Source organism: Crinia signifera, chromosome 6 (genome assembly GCF_055691185.1).
Source record: "Crinia signifera chromosome 6, ASM5569118v1, whole genome shotgun sequence".
Lineage (NCBI taxonomy): Eukaryota > Metazoa > Chordata > Amphibia > Anura > Myobatrachidae > Crinia > Crinia signifera.
In genome coordinates this window covers 160,640,424-160,665,008 of record NC_139222.1, presented here as the reverse complement: position 1 = coordinate 160,665,008, position 24,585 = coordinate 160,640,424, and the positions used below count along the sequence as shown (strand labels likewise).

The 24,585-nt window shown below is 42.8% G+C and overlaps 1 protein-coding gene across 2 annotated transcripts in view; it reads right to left on the bottom strand.

Moving 5' to 3' along the window:
* Positions 1–24,166, bottom strand: part of LOC146008483 (protein-glutamine gamma-glutamyltransferase 5-like) — a 46,715-nt gene extending 22,549 nt beyond the window's left edge. The window contains exons 1-10 of one of the 2 annotated variants that reach the window (XM_083147822.1): positions 24,009–24,166; positions 12,992–13,171; positions 11,825–12,067; positions 10,187–10,305; positions 5,426–5,554; positions 5,153–5,330; positions 3,916–4,054; positions 1,623–1,726; positions 919–1,158; positions 146–436 (exon numbers count right to left, since the gene is read on the bottom strand). In XM_083147822.1, the coding sequence (XP_083003948.1) occupies positions 146–436; positions 919–1,158; positions 1,623–1,726; positions 3,916–4,054; positions 5,153–5,330; positions 5,426–5,554; positions 10,187–10,305; positions 11,825–12,067; positions 12,992–13,171; positions 24,009–24,051 (1,666 nt within the window). In that variant the 5' untranslated portion in view covers positions 24,052–24,166. The remainder of the gene's footprint in view (positions 1–145; positions 437–918; positions 1,159–1,622; positions 1,727–3,915; positions 4,055–5,152; positions 5,331–5,425; positions 5,555–10,186; positions 10,306–11,824; positions 12,068–12,991; positions 13,172–24,008) is intronic. The other variant, XM_083147823.1, reaches the window with a different exon arrangement.
* Positions 24,167–24,585: the final 419 nt, after the last annotated feature.

Here is a 24,585-nt window from a genome sequence, read left to right as displayed (position 1 = left end):
ACAGTAAGTACACCAACAATGGCAGGCCATACAGTTATACAGGTAAATAAAGTTCAAATGACTTCTGCCCATGTCAATATTTAGCTATTATCACATATAAGTACATTTTCTTCCCCTGGGAAACTCAGAAATTATATTTCCTTACCTCTGTTTGCACTCACGTCCATCACAACATTGTCACTCCAGAACTGATCCAAAGGCTTCCCGTTATACATCATCTCTTGAGCACTGACACTTATTGAAAAACTCTTGGCATCTAAGCTTCTGTTCTTAATTCGGTATATGAGAAAGATTGTCTGTCCAATCAGTGGGGACTCTGCTAACTTTAAGGACACATCAAAGTCCAGTGCCACAACAGAGTCTCTGCCTCTGAAAGGCTTCTTCATCTTCATTCTAGATACAGCTTTTTCAAATACAGCCCTTTCCTGGTCAGATCCTGCAAGTTAGAATCTGCATTATATCTATGACATATTACAGAAACATGACAAATGCAAAAGGTCAGGCATTGTACTTGTACACAAGTGAGAACATAAATGTATACCTTATAGGATATACAGTGCATCTATCCACAGTACAACATTCCTCACTTAACAACCTACCTGTTTAACAACCACTCAGACTTACAACCTGGCCTTCTTTTATCAGACTTACAACCCCGCCCTTGCGTCCTGCCTACCCATTCATACTTACGACCTGCCCAGACTATTTAGTGAACCGTGCTGCCCACGTTTTACAGCGCTTCCGCAACATGTCAGAGAATAGGAGGATAGGAGGAGTATGACTTTTCTTTATTTAGAAGTGTACTGTACTTGTATTATGTATTTTTTATACATGTTCATTTACAACCAATTCGTTTAACAACCGAGTCGTAGGAATGGAAGTGAGGAATGTCTATATACCTTTAGGGGTGTTACTTACCTTCTGCATACTTGTATTGGTCCGTTATATCTTCTCTAGTATTGCTGCCAACAGCCTTTGTGCTGATGTTTTTGCCAATAGAAAAAGTGTCTGTTTCCCCTTTCTCAGCCCCACCTTTTTGGAGAACCCAGTGAACAATATCACCATTAACCTCAGCAAACACAAACCCAACGTCATAGTCCACATCTACATCTCCTTCTTTAACTGCTTTCACAGGTGCTGGGCCACAACAATATGTGCCTGTAATACATCAGTGACATGGTATCAATAAATACACATACTTACAGTATACTGTATATAGATATAGCACCTGGGGCCAAATGTGTGAGAATCAGAAGATTTTGGGAGAGTTTTCCCATTTTTGTTTTATACAGCGGCAATCATTTACATGGCAAAATCCATCTGGTTTTTTTCAGTGTAAATGATTGCTGCTTTTAAAAAAAATGGGAAAACTCACACCCTATTACTTTTGGCCCCTAGTTTGAGTTGTCATGAAGTAGGGTATTTATCATATTAAGGGCAAGATGTATCAAGCTTCAAAAAGTGATACAATGGAGAATGATAAACAGCCAGCCAATAAGCTTCTACCTGCCATGCTACAGGCTGGGTTTCAAAAATTACAGGTAGGAGCTGATTGGCTGGGTGTTTATCACTCTACACTTTTTCACTTTTTGAAACTTGATACATCTGGCCCATAGACATACCTCCACTAAGCTCCTGAGGGGTGGCATCTAGAACTTGCCAGCCATCATACCCAGGGCGAAGGTCTCTCCGTGCCATCCAGCATTCATTCCACACATGAAAATTCCTATAAAAGATGTAAGATAACAATATGAAATACAACCTGTGAATGCTAACCCCATGCTGGTGGGCATATGTATGAATTAGCCATGAAAATACTCATTATGCTCAGCTGCAAGGACATACTGGCAGTAAGCACAAACTTATTACATAGCCAGCCAATCAGGGTAACTGATTATTGTGATCCATCATTTCCAGCTGCACATGCGTACTGTACCTGGAATGTGGTTTCAGCTTTTAGGTGGAGATTCATAATAAATGAGGAAAAAAATAAAAATAAACTAAGGCTAATTAATGAAATTGTATGCAGTCAATTTTTTTTACCCTTCTTGACAAGAAAATGATTTTTTTTATTCAGCTCCTTACACACTGATAACACGACTTTGATCACGTTATACACATGTTTTGTTATTTTCCTTCTTTTGAGCATGTGTGAAGTCACCTCTTCTTATCTCGAGCACATGTGAAGCAACAAGATCACTTTCACCAATATTCTGGAGTGGAATACTTCAGGACCGTACCAAAGACACCACTTTTACATTTATTTATCCAACGTGAGTTTTGGTACGCCCTACTGAAATATTCCACCTTTAAAAAGTTCACACTGATCTAAAAAATACACATACAGCCAATTCTAATTATTGTTGTTTATTATATCTTTTTTCTCATATATGATTAACATCACCTGAGATTCTCCACCGCGATTGGGCACTACCTGTTTTGAGAAAGACTGTGCCACACTAAAGGACATTATCTCAAAGTCATAAGTACACATTGCCCCTTATTGTCTATGTTCCAACCAATCAGATTCTGTTTATCATTTTCTAGGATACAATAGAGAAATGATAGACAGAATCTGATTAGTTGCTTTGGGCAACATCACCCTTTTTCAGCTTTAGTAAGTTTACCCCATTATATTTTGCACAAACTACTGTATCATATATAATTGAGGTTAATATTTTATCACAATATTTGTACTTTTTAAAGGGACAGTCCTAATTTTGAAGGTATGTTCTACTGTCTGCAATATTACCCTAGACTACCAGTAGAAACAGGAAAGGAAGCAGGCATTAAAAATGACCAACTGTTCTCATCCTGGGGGGAATGCTCTAACATCCGTGCCCCCTTACCGCCCCATATCGCCGGCTACCGCATTAATAATTATCACATATGCACTAACACATGCGATAATTATGGCAAAGGACAGGTCTTGCGTTAAGAGCTGTCCTTTGCAGTAAGAGTCAGCGGGTCCCATAGGGACCCGGCGGTTCTCCCCTCCCTTACCCGGCGCTGCTGCTGCTGCGCCGGGCTCTCCTCCTCCATGCACCCAGAAGAGGATCATAGTGCAGGGAGGAGGAGGTTACAGGTCCGGGCAGCACAGCTCTGTGCTGACCGGAAACAGATGAGGAGGTGTCGGTGCAGGTGGTGAGGGTCGGTGCGGGGCGGCGGTGAAATCGTGAGATCGCTATCCTCTTGCAAATCCATACACAATTCATGAACCATTGAATGATTTTGTGATTTAGTCTGATCCTACTGGTCATCTGCAGCAGAGACAGGCTAGGCAAGGCCAGTGCTGACATCACAGGCTCTCCATTATTATGCCTTGGCATACTCGGACACTCCCTAAAAATGGCAGGTGTCCACCTCCTAATGCCAGCTTTCTGTCAGTCAACCTCCAGCCAAACTGCATTTATGAACCATATGCAATTTCTCTAGCTCCATCACACATGCGTGCTACAATACTTATGCATGTGCAGTCATTCGATAATTGTTGGATCTTGGAATTCGCTGATCAGTGATCAACTCTGAATCAGGCCTCTACTACCTGGATAATATCTAATAATGTAAAAACTGGGTTTTAGTAGTCTTAGAGGATGCCTTTCAGCTATCAGTACCTATGGATATTCTAATTTCACTATGGATGCCCAAAAGTTTCAACAGAATTTGATCTCGCAGCCACTTAGAGGGAGTAGCACAATGTAAATAGAGAGTCATTGGAAGGGATTTTTTTTGTTGTACTCTGCACATTAGGGCCCTTGCAGCAATTCTAGGCAGCGTAATAAGGATTAAAAGTGTGTGTGTGACCCTAATGGGATTGGCTTATAATTGATGACTTTCTTGTCATGATTTCCACATTACTCATGTTTGTATGTAAGTGTACACAAAGCAAATCATCCTCGCCTTCATTCCTCTCACCAGACACTGTCGCTTTCTGCCATCTCCAGCTTTTTCCCAGATTCATCATAGTACTCATCAACAGTCAGATTGGAGTTTGTATCGTGCGCAGATTCAAAGTTTGTTACCACACGAGTAGGAATTCCCAGGAATCTCATCACTGTATAAACAAGTACAAATAGGTTTAAGCAGGAAAAAAACTATAGACACATAAAAAAATACTCATAAAAAGACACTAGCGCATTAATGCATGCTATCATAAATTCTAGGGTGTATATTCACAAAGGCCCAGGTTGTCTATGTCTCTCATCATCAGTGGCTTTTGACCAATACATTTAAATTGCAATAGAAAATAATACCTCTAGTATGCCAAAGATTGTTCTCCTTATAGCCAAGGAAAGAGCTCCCAGAGACAATGGTCATCTGCCTCTGGGCTCCAAGCCCTGAAGGAGCACTGGCATGTACAGCAGCACTCGTGTGGTTCACAGCAGGATCTGTGTTGAGTTAAGCTAGGTACACAATGGGCGATATATCGTTAATGATATGCACAATACCGATATCGTTAATCATGTATTGCGAACACCATCAATATAGTTATTATTATCGGCGGTGCTTGGAATCACCCAATGTGTACCCAGCTTTAATTGTCTCGGTCCCAGGAGCCCTGTTGACATCTACAATAGGGGATAGTATGGCTTCCACTCAGCTTGCAATGCAGCAAGGCCCAATGCACTGGCCGCTTCTGCTGGACTGTGAGATGAGGTGCAATGGTGAATGCTGCAGATTACTTGATTTTGTGGGTCTGGATCTGAGCCACTGGCCATTGTCACACAATGTAGCTGGAGCCCTGCCAACTCACTGCATACTCCCTGTAGACCAGCTGAGAGCACTAGCTATATTAGGAGAAGGCAGGATGTAGCGATTCTAGTAGCAAGCCACCCTTGTTGTCAGCCTTGCCTGGCTCCTGATGCAGTGCTTAGAAGCCAGGCTTGTGCACATGTGTCTGCTGGTGTATGTCTGGTGTATGTATGTGTATGCCTGTCCTGCCACCTGCCAGATCTATTGCACATGCACAATGGACCTGGAAGTTAACAAGATATGAGCTCTGCAGTCTAGACCAGAAAGTAGTGTGATGGACACCCCCCCCCCCCCCTCCTCATTGAGAAGGGTAGGAGCTGCCTCTGGTCATAATGTAACTCCAATGATAAATATGCATGGCTAATTTTGTAGATATTGAAAAACATCATAGATGCATTACCTGTACAAAGTACTCCAGCTAAAACCCAACATTGTCCATATCGAACTGGCCTGCAGCCACTCTGGTGCCAATGTCGCAGTATGGTGATGCTTCCATTCCATGTGTTTGGATTGGCTCCATTTCTGAAGAACTCATCCCAGCAAGATTCCACCACTCCTCGGTCATCATTAGAATTGATCTGAATACGTCAGAGAATGATAAGATTAAATAAATACTAAATTGCAGTGTAGAGGCCAACATCCATTCTTTCCATGTCTGTGTCCTGTGTCTCACCATGGCAGAGATGACTCTACTGATATACACTGGGTCTCCTCTCTTAGAGCAATCCCTGGATGGATCAGTCAAGAAGTTTGGGCTCATGTCTAAAATTCTCAGGCAGATTTCACCCACTCTGTCTTCAAACTAAAAGTAGCATGAATAAATGTACATTATTTTCAATTTACTACAGTATGTCATTGAGTCTTATTTCAAGCAATACGAGTATATTCCATATCTGAAATTATACAGTACTTCCCTACCCTTCTGGAAGCTGCAAGGAGGCTCACAATGTTTGGGTTAGTCCCCCATAGCCCCAGAAGAGTAGGTAGCTCTACCCACATCCTGCCCGCTTTCTATTGAAGAGGGCAGGATTTTTTATAACTCATCAGAAATCGCGAGAGCCAGGAAAAAGGGTGGGGCTAAATTACAGGATTATGTAAATTAGCGGCAACCCTCATTGTGTTTCCCTATGTGGGGAGTGGGGCGTAATGGCAAGACCATTCAGGCCCAACCCATGGAGTGCCGTATAGTGTCTCCTCTCCAGGCTTCTCCCAGAGAGGAGACTGCAGGAGGTAAGTATGTCTGAACCCCATTTATAGTGTGTAAAAACTACAGGGTAAATTTACTAAGATGGGAGTTCTATTGAAAATGGGATATTGCTCCATAGCAACCAATCATATTCTACTTTTATTTAGCCCCTTCTAAAAGATAATCGATAGAATCTGATTGGTTGCTATGGGCAACATCTCATCTTCAATAGAACGCCAATCTTAGTAAATGTACCCCTATATCTCTACAAGTTAAATTTGTATGACATTTGTTCCACATAGATGTGAGTCTGACATCACAATCTTCCTGCATCAGTTTTTATCCATCTATCTGTGTTATTATAAACATTCCAATGATCTGCATTTCTAAATGGAAATGATACACATACAGCAGAAGATGGAGGAACAGTAAGAATGTGCTCTGAGCCAGTGGTATAGCCAGCTTTTGGCACGAGAGAGCAAGAAGTTTGAAAATTGATTCCCAAGTCCAAGTTTTTCAATATATATACATTAAATTATTGTATTTGTATAATTAAAAAAAAAAAATATCAAGCGCTTGAATAATGTATATTTTATAATGTGTTCAAAATATTATAAGAAATGTTATAAAAGATTATAAATAATGTCGTATAATGATAAAATGTCCCAACACAGCCCCTCCAATGCGTTTTGGACACAAAGGTTTCTCCTTGAAAAAGGACACAAAGGTGTCCGAAACGCGTTGGGGGTGCTGTGTTGGAACTGAACAAGCTGTGCTAGTGGAACTCTCATCAGGACGTGTGTGGAACCTGCCCAGGCTGTGTCATCTTTTTGGTCCACTTTCATGCTTTGATGAGAGCCTTTACCTGGTTCTCCAACTCTTATGGTAAAATCCACTCCACTACTTGATTCGGGGGACGTAACTGTCTATTTTAATTTGTTGTACAGAATAAAAAGGTGGTATCACACTATATACCTCTCCTCTTCATTTTGGGTATTATTATCATTCGTGGGAGGAAAACACCGGACCCAGTATATCGGTGAAAAACTTCCTGGTACCCGGGGATCCCTTCCGATGTGTATGTAATTTACGGAGAAGAGGAGATGCCCATTATCCCTAAGGGATGTATGGTAGATTTTTTTAGGGCTGTCTGTTGAGGAGTGACCCCTGATGATATCTCTGGATATTGACTTTTGAACATTGTACATTCACCGACTAGGGGGCCACACCTCTGGCTAGCCGCTGCCTATTCTTTGAGATTTTCGCAATTCTTTGTCTGGTGTTGAGAAATTCTTTTCTATTTAATTTTTTTATATATCCCCGTATTTTTGGAACCAGGTACGGCTCAATGAGCCTGGGGCTGGTTATGCTCAGGAGGGGGGACCACACACAATTTTTTTTTTTTTTAAAACACATTTTTTACCGCAGAACCCTGCACAGATCTCAATGATCTGTGCAGGGTTCTAGCCAACTCGCATATCAGAACCTGGTCTGAAAAAATGGCGATTATTAGACACCTTAAAAGTGTGACTTGCGAAATCCCATTCCATTAAATAAGCGAATTGTATACTTTTCTATTGGAAAACATCTGGATGCGATCATTTTCACTTTCAATACGCATGATTTATCGCAAAAAATATGCGATTTAGGGACCTTTTTCATCATATTAAATATGCGAATTCAAGGAAAAATGCGATTTAGCCATTTTTTGGAGAAAAATTCGCACAAAAAACAAAATCGCATTCCATAGAATGTCACCCTTATTGTCCAATCTGACTGGTTGAAATAAAAAAACTGGTAAAATCTGAATTACTGTTTTTGTCATTTTTCCAGCATTTTTAAGCAAATGGTCAACTGTCATTTGCTCCCATAAATTACCAGATTATTGTCCCAACCAGCCAGATTTGATAATAAATCTTTAGGTGCATGGACAGCCATTTATATATGGCTTGCACCTAAACAAACTTCCACCCATGCCATGCCAAGTGCAGCATTATATGCCATGACCCCCTTTGATATAATTATTGAAACCTATTCTTTAATATTTATAAAATAATGTTTTGCAGGGCACACCCAGGGAACCTTTCATGACACTTTGTTAAACACACAAGACTTTTGGTGAGCATAAACAACATTTATAGTATTTTTATTTATTTTTTTACTTAGGATGATTTCTCACATTTTACAGCCAAGTGCATTTGTTTAACATAATAACTTGCCTTCAGGATGACAAATGAAGATTATTTTTTTAACCTAATCCCTGTGGTTAGGGCGAGGTGCAGAGTGATGAAGTAACAGCTTCAAAGAAATAGCATGATGTTCTAAAAGTCACTGGTTTGTTGTATTTACCTATTAACTGGTTTATGTATCCTCTAATGTCCTAATGCAAGTTTTTAGCATGCAGTAAACGTACGTTGATTTATGTATTACCCAACAATAGGTTGGGCTATATGATATTTAACTTGAAGGATTTGTCAAGCAACATTTTATTGACATTTTTTGTTTCCTTAATCATAAGCTGTTTTACAGGCGGATTACCATGCTGAGAATCTCTGTAAAGGAAAAATATCTATTGAGAACGAGAAGGTTTACAGACAAGCTCTTGTAGACCTTTATCCTGAACATATCCTTTAAGCTGACCATACTGTACCTCAGAATGATTTAAATCCCGAATGCACGATTTCAACGGGTCGTGCGATGCATTGTGTGTGTTTTTAGTGCACACCGCAAGGTGTTTGGGTACGATGCGCAGTCCCGCGGGTTGTGAGGTGGATCCTCAGATCTTATGTGCTGCAGGTAATATCTGAAGATGCTGCTTACAACCAGTATGCTGGAGTTACAGATCTTACATTAGATATTATGTGAAATTGCACACATTGGGGGAAATTTACTAAGCTAAAGTTGTAAAAAATAGGTGTAATCGTATACAAAAATACACCAATTATTTACAAATTCGGATTTTCGGGATTTGCTATCCCGAAAATACGTGAATTCGTATTCATGGCACATTTGTATTTTTATTTAGAAATACAAATGTATACGCCATTGACAGAATACTAATAAGAATCACCATTCCAAAAAAGGGTTATTCCTAATTTACTAAGCGGCCGTATCAGAAAAAATAATTAGCGGTAAACGGACGATAATTGCCGGCCAAATACACTAGGAAAATACACTTAATTTTCCTGGCGTATTTGCCCCCCCAAGGCCGTAACCAGCCCTAGGCTCACAGAGCCGGTCCTGGTTTTAAGAAATCAGGGGGAAAAAAAATAGAGTTCCCCTATTTTTTAAAACCAGCACTAGGCCCATACAAATTCATATTTTAAAATACAAATTTTTATTAAAAAATACGAATTTGTATTTAAAATACAAATTTGTATAGGCAAAAATATGAATCCTTACGCCACCGGAAAATAGGAATTAGACAAACACGACTGATTAGTAAATTTTCCTATGGAATACGAATTCAAAAATGCCATACAATGGTAATGTCAGTCGTAAGCATTCGTATTAAGAATACAAATACGAATTTTCATATTCTTAGTAAATTTCCCCATAAGATCTATCGTGTGTCTGGGAAGCTGCCGGGGAAATGACTCGGATCTGATGCTGGTCTTCCCGATTTATGACCCGCTTAAGTGTAATGGTGGCAGCAGTGCTGCGGAAATTGCCGTAAAAATAGCCGCCGATAGGGGGTGCTGTGGATACAGCTGTCCCGGGCTCCGGCCTCTGGAAGGGCCCGGGCAGCTCATTTTGACCACTGCAACTACCCCCCCGCCGACTGCCTCTGCTGTGCTGCCTGCCCTGCACTCGGTGCTCTAAACGAAGCACAGGCTTCTTCAATGCATGATGGCGATGCCCAATTAAAATGCTGCACTGGCTTTTGAGCCAATCAGAGCTTGTGTACCATTAGCCAATCAGAGCGGATGCCGGTCCACAAGTTCTGATAGGCTTACCAGCCGGTTCTGCATTTTAATTGGCTGCAGGTGTCCTGCATTGAAGAAGCTTGTGCTTCAGCAGGAGGGGATGAGGGAGCATTAGTTGGGCAGTAAGTGAAGGGAGGGTATACTTCACCTGTTAAAGTTCTAGATAGGGGTCACGAGCAGGGTTGCTATCAGAAATTGTGGGGCCTGGGACTGACAAAATTGGCAGGCTCCCCTCCCCTTCTTAACCCATGCTGTTCAGAAAACATTTATAGGATGTGACAATGATGAGTTTGGAAATAATTCACAAGAAACATTTCAATACCTGACCAAAATTCCATGGTGTAGTGAGAATGAAGTCTGTGCTCCCCTGATATATCAAGCCATGCTCATTCATGACATATTCTTGCCTCAAGGACTCATCTTCCAGGAAGACGTCATCATCTGGAAACAGAAACCCGTTACTGGATTCATTTGTTCATTTTGTAGTTGCATTCAGGGCCTGCCATCATTAGTTCAACAGTGTCTAGTCAACAGCCAAAAGGTCAACCACTATTGGCCAACAGGCAAAAGGTCGATACATGAGAAAGGTCAACATGGACATGGAAAAGACTGACATGAGTTTTTCTTGTTAATTTTTTAAAACCAACTTTTTCATTGTCGTATCCCACTGGGCATTGAGGGAGAATATAATAGTGTGCTGAGCATAGCAAGGCACTGTGGCCGAAGCGGGGCAAGGGGAACTTATATGTCCATGTCGACCTATATCGACATACACATACAAACGTGAAAACCTCATGTCGACCTTTGACTGTCAACCTTTTGAATCTTCTGACCTAATGCTGTCGGCCTTTTTCATGTGTTTACCTTCTGACTGTTGACCAGTAGTGGTCGATCTTTTGACTGTCGACCTAGACACTGTCGACCTAATGACTGATACCCGCATTCAGCACCCTGAGAGCTGTCATCTATCCAACATTCTAAAATAGTGTAATATATACAAATATTGTATGTTTCATTCAGGCAAAACCTGTGCTAAAATTCAGACTCCTTCATTTTATGGCTGTAATGGTGTAAGGCAAATCCTATAAACTATAATGTATTCACCTTGCATTTATACCAACTGCATGCATTGGCTTTTTTTGTTCTGCTTGTGTTTAATGACTGGGGGCAATTCACCAAACAATATTCTGTTTCTGCATGTGTACACAGCTTGCACACTCATTAGTACACTCACAGTGCAAAAAAGCGCCTATTGAGGTCATAGATGAGAAAAGTGATTGCAAAACTTTTGTTGACACTCCATACCAACCAAGAACTGCTCCATCTAACACAAGGTTGCCTACTCTCCCAGAATGGCCTGGAGCCTCCTGGAAAGGTAGGCAACCCTCCTGGATACCGGCATCCCCCCCCCCCATCTCCCCCACAACAGCGTTAATTTCCCACGATCACTGCTTTTGAGGGAAGGGGCGGCGCTGAAGATGCAAATTGTGTCATTTAGCCCCGCACAATCCTTGAAGATATAGAGAGTGCTGGGACAGCTTTCCTGCTTCCAGTACTGGAGCAGCAGTGTCGGGGGGGAGAGGGAGCTGTGTCCCCAGCAGGACCCAGCTCCAGACAGCGCTGAGATCGAATGTCCAATCTCAGCGCTGACAGTACAGGCAGTGAAGCAGCAGCGGGAAGTGTTGCGGTGGTTGGAGCGGCAATTTGAAATTGGCGCCTGCGGTTTGAATGGACCACCACATTAGTGAGCCAATCAGCGCTCACCTAACTTGGCCCCACCCAAAATGATGGTCACTTCCCTGTGACTGCGCAAGACTGTGCATCTGTGATTCAGGCCCGTTGTCTGATAAAATGTAGATACAGACAAGTAATTGCAATATTGCTATATTAAATATATTTTGGTTTCATACTATTTAGGCATTCACTGAAAATAATTTAATTTATAGTTCGATTTATTTACCTGGGCACCAAGGGTTAAAAAGTAAAATAAAGTCCCCTAGGACGTAGGATTTGGAGATTTCTGAGTACGTCCCTTCCAGGAACAGACTGTAGTGCCCAATACAGGCTGTTGCTGCAGAACAAATAGTGATTGATAAAGAACTCATAGTTTCACTTTCCACTTCAGCGCTCCACATCTTGCTGTCTCTCAGCTTTGTTACTGGGAACTCGATGAGAGTCCGTGCTTGTTGGGATGGGTATGGACCTGAAAGAGATATGTTATAATGAATTAATACAGATGAGAGGATGTTATTCTGCTCTCTGAGCTGTCTGGCGTAAGTTGTTGCCTTTCCACAACTTTAGATTGGTTCCTGCCATGTAGACCAAACTTTTTGGAGCTGGTGACCAACATCAAAATAAAATGGACGGATGTACTAATTAGTGTAATTAATGGACGGATGTACTAATTAGTTCATGAACTGAAACATTGCAATGGCTTAGGGATCAGATGATCTGTATAATGCGATAAAATAAAAATATGCACAATCACAATTATAACTGAACTGTATTTATGTTACATACTCTAGCCATTATACAAATGTAACTTTTAATACAAAATTAAAAGAAATGCTCATCCAGACTCCTAAATAAACATTAACTTCCCTTTTCCAATTATCTGAAGGACAGGTCTCTGATGTCTGCGACTCCAATTTGGGAGATACTTGACCCTCTCCTCCCTTTATATCCATTCCTACCACTTAAAGTAGGATAAGCATTCTCTTGTACATTTTCAGAAATTATGTAGCTACTGTATTAAAATCTCACGGCAATGGCAAATAGCACCCTTTGCACCTAATCAGAATGACTCCTTTGAGTAGCTCATGTAGGGAGAGATGTTCTAAGCCTTGAAAAGTGATAAAATGGTGAGTGATAAACCATCAGCCAATCAGCTCACAACTGCCACATCACTGGCTGTGTTTGAAAAATGACAGATAGGAGCTGATTGGCTGGTGATTTATCACTTTCCATTTAATCACTTTTTTAAGCCTAGTACATCTGGCACAAATAGAGGTCCTGGGCAATGGACTACTGTAGTTCTGATTCTTAGGAAGGCTGGTTTGATAATAAATAAATGTTTGGATGGGCCTATCCTTTTAGGAATGGAAATTACTGTTGACAAATACCATACCTGTTTGTGCTTTAATCCTCAAGTTATTTAACTTCTTCTCTTTGCCCAGGGTGTTGAACATTAACTTGATGTTAAAGGGCTGACCTCTACGGAGATATAGCTCCCTGCTCCGGACGCTGTGTGTATTATGCTCTTGTCCATTTTTTAGTTTGTAGGAGTCGATCCTTGAAATTTCAGGTGCTGTTAATAAACAAAGGTCTCAGATGTATGTTTGGGTGGAGTGGAGGAAGGAATGTGTATAACAAAAATATACTACAGAACCTGAATCAAAAGAATGTAAATTGAATAGAATAAAATTACAAATGATTTTATTACTACATAACTGGGACACACCTAGGGCTCTAATTATAAAAAAAAAGTAGATGGGGACCGTAATTATTATATTATTATATCACATCATATAAAACTGACCATTTATATATTTTTATTATCTCCGCCTCCTAGGGCAAGATATACTAATTGGCGGGTTTTCTGTAATTTCAAATCCATTGGATCCACCGCAGATTGACAGTGAGTCTCAAAGCTAAAATAAAGCATTTACCAGTGGAGGCTCCAGATGAGGGGCTACCGCACAGTTCAAAATTCAAATAGGGGAGCCGCGCCCACTGCCAGTAAGTCAGTTTGGAATGGCAGTTGGAGCAAGTTGCTTGCCTATACACACCACTAGAGAAAGATTCCTGCACCAGTCTAGAAAATCAATAAGATTAGATCCTCCTCCCCCTGTTTTCTTCGATATTAGGAGACATATCCTTCCCTATGATTTATATGGGAGGTGCTACCCACTACTTGTTCACAGACCTAACACACCCACAAACAAAAAAGAAAGTATCCTTTAGGGTGCACTGAGGATCAAATGATCATTTAAAAATTAACTTTTATTATTATTACTACATAAAATATGGCTTCTTGTTATTATAACTAAGAGCCAAAAGTACCTTGCCGAGTGAAATATTTAAAATGATAGATAGGTGAATAAAGAAAGAAATCTATGTATGTTATATTAAAAATGAGAAGGACAAATGGATGTGTATTAGCTTAATATATTTTTAATGCATGGATGACCCTTTTTATTCTATTTTCAGTTGCTATCTAGATGTCATAAATCCTATAGCAACTGTTTATTCAAAGGGATTTCCCAGGCATCTTGCTGAAAGAATTGTATATATATTGTTGCAATCTCCTTTGTGCCTTTTAATACATATATAACAGTATCATTAGTCCCTGAACTGTTGCAATATTCTCTCAACTTTTCTATCACCTGCTGAAATGTATGGAGATGTGATCAGTGTTTCCACAGAGAAAGTACATTTGTATCTGGCAGGCTAGATAGTGCAAGTCCTAAGGGTACCTGAACATGAGCAGAATACCTGCGGGACCCCTAGGATTTATTGTAATGAGTGTTAATCATGTACAGCTGTGTTACATACAGCGGCGTAACTATTGAAAATTCACCCCCCCCCCAACCACAATTTTATTCGGCACCCCCTCCATTATGCCGGTACCTGGCCTGCGCATCTGTCTGCGGTCACGGTCCCGTTTCTCCCGGCTCCTGCTGCCATAATGAAAAGTGACACTTAGAAAATGGCCCCCATACAGCAGACTGTTTTAAAGGATGCTAGAGGAGACCGCCGCCTTCTCTGGCATCCTCAAAAACTGTCTGCAGTATGGGGGCAGCCATTTTCTAAGTGTAACTTTTCATTATAGCAGCAGGAGCCGGGAGAGATGGGACCGTGACCGCAGACAGATGCGCAGGTCAGGTACCGGCAGAGATGGCAGAGGGTAACAATAGCCCCGCAGACCCCCAGGCGCCCACACTTTCTCAGCTCCTCCCCGCCACCGCGGGGGCTATAGTTACGCCACTGGTTACATATAGGTGTACCAGTGTGGGTTGTGGACCGTGTATATATACTGCATCCACAAATAAGCGGTATGTCCACTGGGATTAACACAGCTCACACCCTCATACATGTACACACGGTCTGCACATGCGCAGGGTCATGGTGCGTGCCCTCAAGGAGAACAAACTGTTCTTTGGGAGCGGAGGGTAACCCATTAGCATATGGGAACGCCCAGCATTTCATGGGTGGTCCGATGAGAACGCTGGGCGTGCTCATGCTAAAGGTCCAATGACGCGGGTGTGGGGGGCGGGCAGCTGACATCATCTGTGCACACAGATGTAAGGAGACCATCGAATGATGTGGATGTTCCCCTGCAGACTGCGAATGGATGTTTATGTAAAACATCCATTCCCATGCCACGCGAACGTACACGCCATGCGACTGGTGTGCCAGCGTACCACCATTCGCAAGGCGGGATCTGGTTGACTCACAAGGATGCAAATTCACATCCGAGCGCATCAACCAGAATAACCCCTATATCTGTCATATTAAGAGCAGCAAGAATACATAAGTAAAATCAACAGGAGGGTATTATTCTTATTATTATTATTACTACCAGTTATATATGTCATGTACACATATTCCAATTCTGTAATTACCAGAGGACGCACCCTGCATAATAAGAACAGGCTAAATTGCAGTGGCATTGTTGCCTACCATTAAAGTCTTACCACTAATCTGATTTGCGAGTCCACAGGGAGGGGTGGGGGTAAATGCAGGACTGCAAGGTTCGGCTAATGGAGCAGGTGACCCAGGAGTCAGATATAAGGGATACCAAAGGGTTACAGAGGAGCAGGGCGCTGCCAGGCTTGAGGAGTTTGTCCAGGCCTGATGAGTATGTCTATAATCCATACAGCACATCCCGTATGTGCACCTGCTCCAACTGAAGCTCTTCTGGAGGATCACGCTGATGGGGTGCATGTGATAGAAGTTTAGGGCACTTGGGCTACACAGGGGGCCTGTGGGGAACATGCTTCTTGGGGGGAGGGGGGAATGTTTCAGATGCTTAGGGCATTTCGGGGGTGCCAAATTTCTGCCTTGCCTCAGGTGACTGAAATCCTAGTTTTGGCTCTGCTAAATGACTCAAGTGCATGTCATTAACCCCCTCCCCATATGGTGCTGCAATTGCCTGTAAAATTCCCTTTTCCTGGGATGTAGGAGATCTGGACACTCTTCTTTGAATGTATGGGACTGCGAAAAAACTCTGGAGCCTTGCAGGAGTGTAGGCAATTATTCAGTGTTGATCATGGACTAGGGTGGTTAGACAAAACTAGAAGGGTGTAAAGATGCACGAGTGGATGGTATATAAAGCCAATAGGGCCCACCTCCATTAATGTGCTGATTTCATTACTGGTTATAGAGTTTGCACATACAGAAAATTATTATTCGGCTGTTCCTCCTTTATCTAAGGACATGCTGTCATGGATCTCTAAGTGTTTTCATAATTGTGTACAGTACGTATTCACAATTATTAAGTATTTATTTGTTTAAACCATTACATCTGGCAGGGAGCTGCATTAACCCCACCTCATTTATATTGCTCAATTCTAATTACATTTGTAATTAAATGTGTAACATCAATTACAATCTATCTACCTATCATCTTTACCTACAGTAACCTGAAAATGAATACAAATTACTTCTGCTAGACTAACTCACTTACGGTAATGTTGTGCATTACATCTTAGGTCAATGTACTGTATGTCTTACTGCAATCATTTTCTATCATTCTTTCATATATGTCCATTTCCAGTCACTTAACTGTGAAATTTCATGATGAGAAGTCTGATGGCTTTCAGGAAAGTATTTTACCTCTAACCCAGAACAGCACAGAACAGCTGGAGCCAGCGCAACATATCTTATAGTGTGTACACACGGTCGATTAGGCTTGCTATTCGATTCCGATGTGATCGGATCACATCGGGATTGAATCACATGGCAAGCCACCTGACATGCATGCGATTTTGACTATATAGTGCAGATCTGCATTATATAGTCATTGCTCTCTAACTGGGTTTCAATTTGTGCTCGCATCGGGATCGCAAGGTAAAAAACCCATGTGATCTGCATGCGATCACGGTGCGATTTTGACTATATAGTCAAAATCTCCTGCTGGATTGTGCTGTGTGTACACACCATAATCCTATGCAAATGCCCTAGATAAGGGCTGACCAAACCAGTCCTCGAGATCTACCAATGGTCCATGTTTTCCAAATCACCTAGCTGGTGCCCAGCTGTAATCATTACTAACTGTCACATTTTCAAACATTCTGCATTCATTCCCACTATGGATCCACAGGTTGCCTGAAAAACATGAGCTGTTGGTAGATTTTAAAGACATGTTTGGTCACCCCCTGCCCTAGCATGTTCAGCAGCCCAAATGCCCTATGCCTATACAATCTACCCAAATGCTCTAGGAATTCTCAGATGCCCTAGGCAACCGCCTATGCTTACAGCTGACTCTGCTCTCCAATGCCCAACAACTACAATGTTGAGGGGCATGGAAAGGAGACATAGCACACCAAACATTCTCGGGAACGTGTACCAGTGAAGAACTCTGAGCTGAGTCGAAGTGGGATAGTCTGAAGGGCAGCTCTGTGTGACATCATGTGAACTGGACTGCATTAAGTGCTTACCCCCTCTTAGTGTGCTGTGGTGAGGGGGGATCACAGCTACTACTGTGTGTAAGTGCTGTGGGCAGGCAAGTGGCTACAAGAGGTGAGAGCGGTAGGGGTGCCAGCCACTGCTAAACAGTATCACCTTCATGAGATTCCCTTTCTTGTTCTTGAAAAAAGGAAACTAAGTGACTTATTAATCAATACTAATAAAAGTGAAGTTTTAATAAATAAACCATTGAATTTCTTCTAAGGCATACGTCCAACACTTGCAACTCTTTCTCTTCTCTCAATTCCTGGTTTCCTATCTAAGCATAGAGATCGATGCGGCTACCGGCTGCTGTCACCTACCTGCCGACAAGGTCAATGAGCTATTGGGGCTCATCAGGGACTGCTTGCTGAGGAAGAGGTTCAGGCTGCGCCAGGTCCAGTCTTTACTGGGTTCTTTTAATTTTGCATGCCGCGTCATCTGTAAGAGGAGGGTTCTTTGCCGAAAGCTCGAGTGGGCTACCACGGGTGTTAGGGATCCCCATCACAAAATTAGATTGTCCCAGGAGATTTGGGTTGACCTGGTTGTCCGGTCCAATTTCCTAGTTCAGTTTAATTGTGAGCTATTTTGGCCTTCAGATGTCCCCCAATTCCAGACTGCAGCTGTTAACTGATGCTGCTGGATCATCTGGTTTCGGTGCTTTCTTTCAGAGCGAATGGTGTGCGGCCCCGTGGCCATGATTGTGGATTGCCCGTGGCTTCACGGCTAATCTACCGCTGTTGGAGCTTTTTCCGATAATTGTGGCAGCGGAACTGTGGTCCAACAGTTTGGCTAACCAGACTATAGTGTTTTGGTGCGATTAACCTGGGGGTGGTGCACGCTATTAACAACCAGCGCACCTCCTCCCCTCAGGCTTTGCATTTGCTTAGGCACCTGGTCTTGCATTGCTTGTGCTACAACATACACTGCACAGAGCAGTATGTTCCCGGGGTCGACAATGGCATTGCGGATGCCTTATCGTTGTTCAATTTTGCTAAATTTCTCGAGTTGGGCCCTGATGCCCTAGCCCTGGGGCTCACTTGTCCATGTTCTGTATGGCAGATTGTAGAGCAGATATGACAGAGTTAGCCTTGAGATCCCTGGCCCCTTCCACTCGTAGGGCCTATGCGGCTGATCGGCATGACTGGGTGGATTTCAGACGTCCCCGGAAGGTAGCGGTAAGTCAGTTGATGACCGTTGGTTGGCTTTAGTTTGGGCTCACTATAAACAGGGTAGTTCGAAATCTGCTATGGCGGCTGCCTTGGCCAACATCTCGTTCTATGCCCGACTACACAGGAAATGCGATCCTGCCAGATCTTTCGTGCTCACAAAGGCCATGCGGGGTTGGGCTAGAGAACAGTCTGTGGCTGCGGATTTGCGTAAGTCTATAGATTCGCAGATGCTGCATAGTCTGATAGCATGATTGGCCAGGGTTGCCAGGAGCGAGTTCGAGGTGTCCCTGTTTCAGGTGACTTTCGCTTTCTCGCTCTTTGGGCCTTTTGCACATTAGCGACCTGGTGGCTAATGTAAGATATGTATTCTACTTCACATGTGATGTTGCTATGGGCAACCAATCAGATCATGTCTACTATCTTCTAAAGGGTGCTAAATAAATAAGAAGTAGATTATGATTGGTTGCCCATAGCAACATCACATGTGAAGTAAAACTCCCATCTTAGTAAATTTCCCCCCAAGGTGTCCGTGTGATTTATTTCTAGGGGTAATATAGAGTTAAGTTAAGGTTAAATGTTCATCATTATAATTCAAGAGGCGCCTTAATAACTATGCACCAGCCAAGAAATTGGTTGTCCAGTCTCCATCCTTATCATTTGGTCTATACTTGTGTATATTTTAACATATATTTCACTTTTGCTGTATTTCTCTCCTTAAAAATAAAGCTGTTATATGGCACACTATACAGTACTGTATGTACCGTATGTACACTTTTATTTTACCTACTGATTATTTTAGTTGACTGATGTGTGTAGAAAAACATTCCAAGCACGTTAAACAATGCAAGCTCTGCCCTACTGTACTGTATGCCAGAGTTACGTAACTAACATGTCTACTAAGAAATGTGACCTGTCATGTTTGTCTGAGACCGGATTTAATTAGAGAACCTTTAGTGTACTGCAGTTTGTATGATATACTGAAGATTACAGTGCTATTGTATTTGCCAACATATGAATTCAATCCTATACGTACAGTACAGTATACAGTATACTGTAATTGTATTACAATTTCATGTATATTAGGCTGTACTGTAATATTTATAAAAAAATAGAGACATTTTTGGGGATACCTGTAAAATATAAGCATCCCCTAGATACATTATGGGGGGTCCGTAGATATCTTCTGTGGTTCCCCTGTTCCCAATTGCAATCGCAGCATTCATCGGTTTCCATGGGGACTGCTAGATTGTGAAATTTACCAAGTCCCAGAATGCAGTGCTATAAGTACTGCAGATAATGCACATACTGCAGGCGGCTGAGAGGAAGCTGCCTCTATCACCTTGCAGAATATCTGAGCCCAGGTAGCTTGCATGTAATTTAAAGCTGCATTAACGCTTCCAGCATGCGTTTCGCACCTAGGTCCTTATTCTGGTTGACTCACTCAGATGCGAATTCGCTCTAACTGTTCACACGGCTTGCGAATGGATGCACATTGATGTTTTACATGAACATCTATTCGCATGCCAGTGGAAAACTCCCCCATATTTCGATGGTTGCCAACCATCGAACGATGGTGAAGGTGCATGCACATAGGCGAATCTAGGGGGTGGTCCGGGGGTGCACAGGACCACCCATTAGCCCATTTTGTAGCTGAGGGATGGAGCTTTCCAACGAGCCCAGCCTCGTGTCTCTAGCCCCCTGGGAACCGGAGATACGACCAGGCAAAGTTGGAACATTTTCCCTATAGGATAACATGGGACCCGCTAATTCCGACCCCCACCCAGTTCAACGGCTGCCAGTTCCCCCTTCGGCATCACTGAAGCTCGAGGTTGATCTCAGTCGAACCCAAATTGCTGGGCCTTCAATCTGATACCAGGCTGGATCCATATGGGTTAATTGGTTCCAGGGATATTGAGGTTAAACCGTTTGTTTTCTTTCATTTCTTAAATGTAATTTCATGACTGTTTATGTTCTTTGAGGGCAGATTTCTCTGTAACCAAACATCCCAGTTTCATGGGACCAAAATCATTCGAAGCAACTCAAAAGTTCTTCAATATGATACTGGTCTCATGTAAATGGGTCAGTTGGTTCTGAAGATATAGCTGGTTGGTTAAAGGGGGGTAGGGAGAGGGAAGTGGTTGTCTCTCCCCCTCACACCAGAAAATGCAGGGACTAGGCTGGTGTATAAGGTGTCAGCCTGGGAATGTCCCTGCATGATCCTGGGACCATATTCCCGGGTAAATCCCTGAATTTTCTGTTGTGAAAGGGGTATTATTTCAAACAGCCGTGACCTGCAGTGCTCTGAATACCGCCGGGCAGCCCCCTGCTCTCTGCCCAGCTGTCAATGACTTTCACCCCTGCAGCTTCCACTCCAATTCTTCTTCCCGCTTTCACCTCAGCCTCCCCCCCCCCTTTAATCATGTGGTGCCGGCACCCGGCGTGCTCCCTCGACATCACGCACAACAACAGCGCGCACAATATTTCAAATGTCCACTCGGATAGAGGGGACACCAGGAGGGGAGTGTGAGTGTGCTCTGCGCTGCGCTCTGCTCCTCTCCCCATAGAAGCAGCTGCACCACTCTCCATCTCTCCCTGCAGCAGCAGCAAAGGCTCATATAAAAATTTACAGTAAGTGGCACTTTTGGGGGCATTGCATAAGGGACGCTACAAGTAGCGGTATGTGGGGGCATTATGCATAATGTGTGGCTTAATGTGTAAGGGGCATTATGTTGTGCAGCATCATGTGTAAGCGGCATTATGTGTGCTGCATCATGTGTAAGGGACATTATGTGTGCAACATCATGTGTAATGGGTACTATGGTGCGCGGCATCATGTGTAATGGGTACTATGGTGTGCGGCATCATGTGTAATGGGTACTATGGTGTGAGGCATCATGTGTAATGGGTACTATGGTGCCATCAAGCAAGAACCCCCTAGCAATGAGCACGTAGGTAAGCAGCACTTATGTGGCAAATATGTAATGGGCATAACGGTTTGTTATATGTAATGGGCATCATGATGTGTGGCACAATGTGTAATGGGCATTATGGTGTGTGGCCTTATGTGTAAGTGGCATTACGGCGTGTGGCTTTATGTGTAATGGGTATTACAGAGTTTGCTAAAATGTGTTATGGGCATTACTGTGTATGGTCTAAAGTGTAACACCACGCCCCTTTGTGTGATGCCACGCCTCCTTCCCACGAGGCCACACCCCTTTTTGACGCGCGGCTACGCCGCGCTAAGGTCCCCCTACTGTTATGTCCAGATTTGGGACCACCCATTACCATAATTCTAGATTCGCCTATGTGCATGCATATGTAAAAGTGGTCCAGACTACCCTTACATATGCGTGTAGAACAGGGCCGGCAATATAAATCTTGGGGTCCTGTACAATGATATTTCTGGGGCCCCCACCTAATCCCAAATCCACACAACCCTCTTCTAACCTTTTGCTGCTCCAGATCCTGCTTTCAGGTGCAGACTTCTCTCATTCTCAGTCCTGCTGGCCTGGCTCCTGCTGCTGCTTCCTGCTGGGTCCCGGCTGCTGCTGGCCTCTCACTTTCACAAAAGAATGCCAAGCACTACTAGCAGGCAGGGCAGGTCATTCGCAGAGCGGGGAACAGACAACCCGGGCAAGCGCAGTAAAAGTACAGGAGCCAGAGACTGAGGCCACAGCACCAGCGGTGGGTACGGCTGTGAGCCTGTGGCCCCAGGCCGTGCGCACACACAGAGTAGAAGGCAGTGGCACACAGTGAGTCAGTCAGACTCAAGGACAGACAAAATGGTGCACAATAGGCCACGAGGGTTACTGACAGGCCAGCTAGTGCAGGTGGTGGCCGTGCAGGGGCATGGAAGCTATAAGCTCTGGGGCCCTTGAGATCGCTGGGTCCCATCACACTTGTCCCCCTTAACCCCCCCACGTCACCTGCCCTGGGAACGTCCATGAAATGCTGGGCATTCACATATACTAATGGCCCATATACTAATCTCCACCCCAAGCTCGCAAGGCTGGGTGCTTGCAAAACAGACTTTTTCGCTGAGTTCTCACACAACCAATGTACACACATGCACAGAAATTCTGCTGCACATGCGCATACGCAAAACATCGGCCCCCGTGCAAATTTGCGGCCGAGCGAGTCAACAAGAATAAACAGTTGCAAGTGCACACTAATGATGATGATTAATAGCAAATTAAGCGTATTCAAATCGTGTGGGCTCACATGATACTTACAGCTCTGCACAGGCGTAAATATACACATTTTCCCACATAAGCCATTATAGTGCAGTGTTACCTAGCAACGTAACATGAAGTGTTTTGCCACTTGTTAAATCACTCAGACACCACAGTCCTCATTGCAGTATGAGTATACCACAAACATGGTATACCACAAACACAGGGGGACTGCAAGAGAAATCAGGGCTTTATCTTTGGAGTCCCTCTTCTTAAATAGGTGGAATTTGGGGCTAACTCTTTTTTCCATAGAACGGGATTATCACTGATTCATAAATAGAGCCTAATTCTTTTAAAGGAAATTGCTTCAAATTTGTATTATCCCTCACAAACTGAACAGAAACAGTGTAACCCGGTGGTTCCCAAACTTTTTGGGGGGGAATTACGGCACCTAAGAGCATCAAAACATTTTTTACTGCAACCCTAGGCCAAATGTTTATTAGTAAATTCAGAAAAAAAATATTCATTTAAGTAAATTGTGTTTATACTGTATGTCATCCTTAGGGTCAGTTAAAGGACAAGTGACAGGATTTGTTACTGTTTGTCCACATGTGTTATGATTGGCAGCCCCAAGCACTGGTTTTGCCTGTTATATTGATCATACATAATTTTAAATAATTTTAATGAGTCCTGGGCTACCAACCTAGGGCACCCCTGCAATTGTCCTGAGTCACCCCAGGGTGCCACGGCACATAGTTTGGGAACCACTGGTGTAGCCAATTCATTCCTGGAAGTACCTGTAAATGCAATATTTTGCTAAAACTGGTTTCAATTTATAAAAATTCTAAAATTACCCAACACAGAATTCATTCATTCTTTACAGAGGTGACTGATTCTGAAAATGTAATATATTTATGTACAGTATATCCCAAATAGATAATAATATAGAAACCTATTTTAGATGTCCCTATCACGTTCTTCTATGCTCACATTTTGCAATAAAGTAATTTAAAAAAAGTTCACCAGAAAATTTCAAAATATACTACAAATAAAAAAGTCTCTAAGATCATGTAAACTGTAATTTTTACATCTTTACCCACAAAAGTCAGCAAAATAGATGCAAGGTACTTACGGTAATCCATAGTGGGCAGCCAGCTACTGCTTCCACTTCTCATACTGTATGTGTCTGTCTTTTATGTATTGTGCATAATGAAGTACAACATTCTGAAATGAGTCAACTGTGCAACAATATTCAGCTGCTGTCCAGTCTGCCTCCTCCTACTGTCTGTCTCTTCCTAGATCCTCCTTACTTTCAGTGATATTTGTCTAAATTATAGGAAGCCTGCACTATCACCCATAAAGCTGACTACATGACACATAGCATTTGACAACTCACAGCAGTAATGCAAACTATAGAGAAATTTTAGTGCCTAGTTATTCCTATACCAACTCAAGAGGATGCCCAAGTCAGGGTGGCAATTAGTGGTGTGTGACTGGTGACATCACACAGGGCACAGAGCCCTGAGTTGGCACCATCTGTGCCTCATGGCACCTGCAGGGTGTCCACATTAGCATCCTGTAGCCAGTAGCTCTACTGCAGAACCACCAAGGTATACTCTGTGCAGGTACCCTTCAATCTGGGGAGCTGATATTACATGCTGATACCCCTTGGTTTGACAGGTTTAGGAGGATAGGCCGGCACAGGGTGC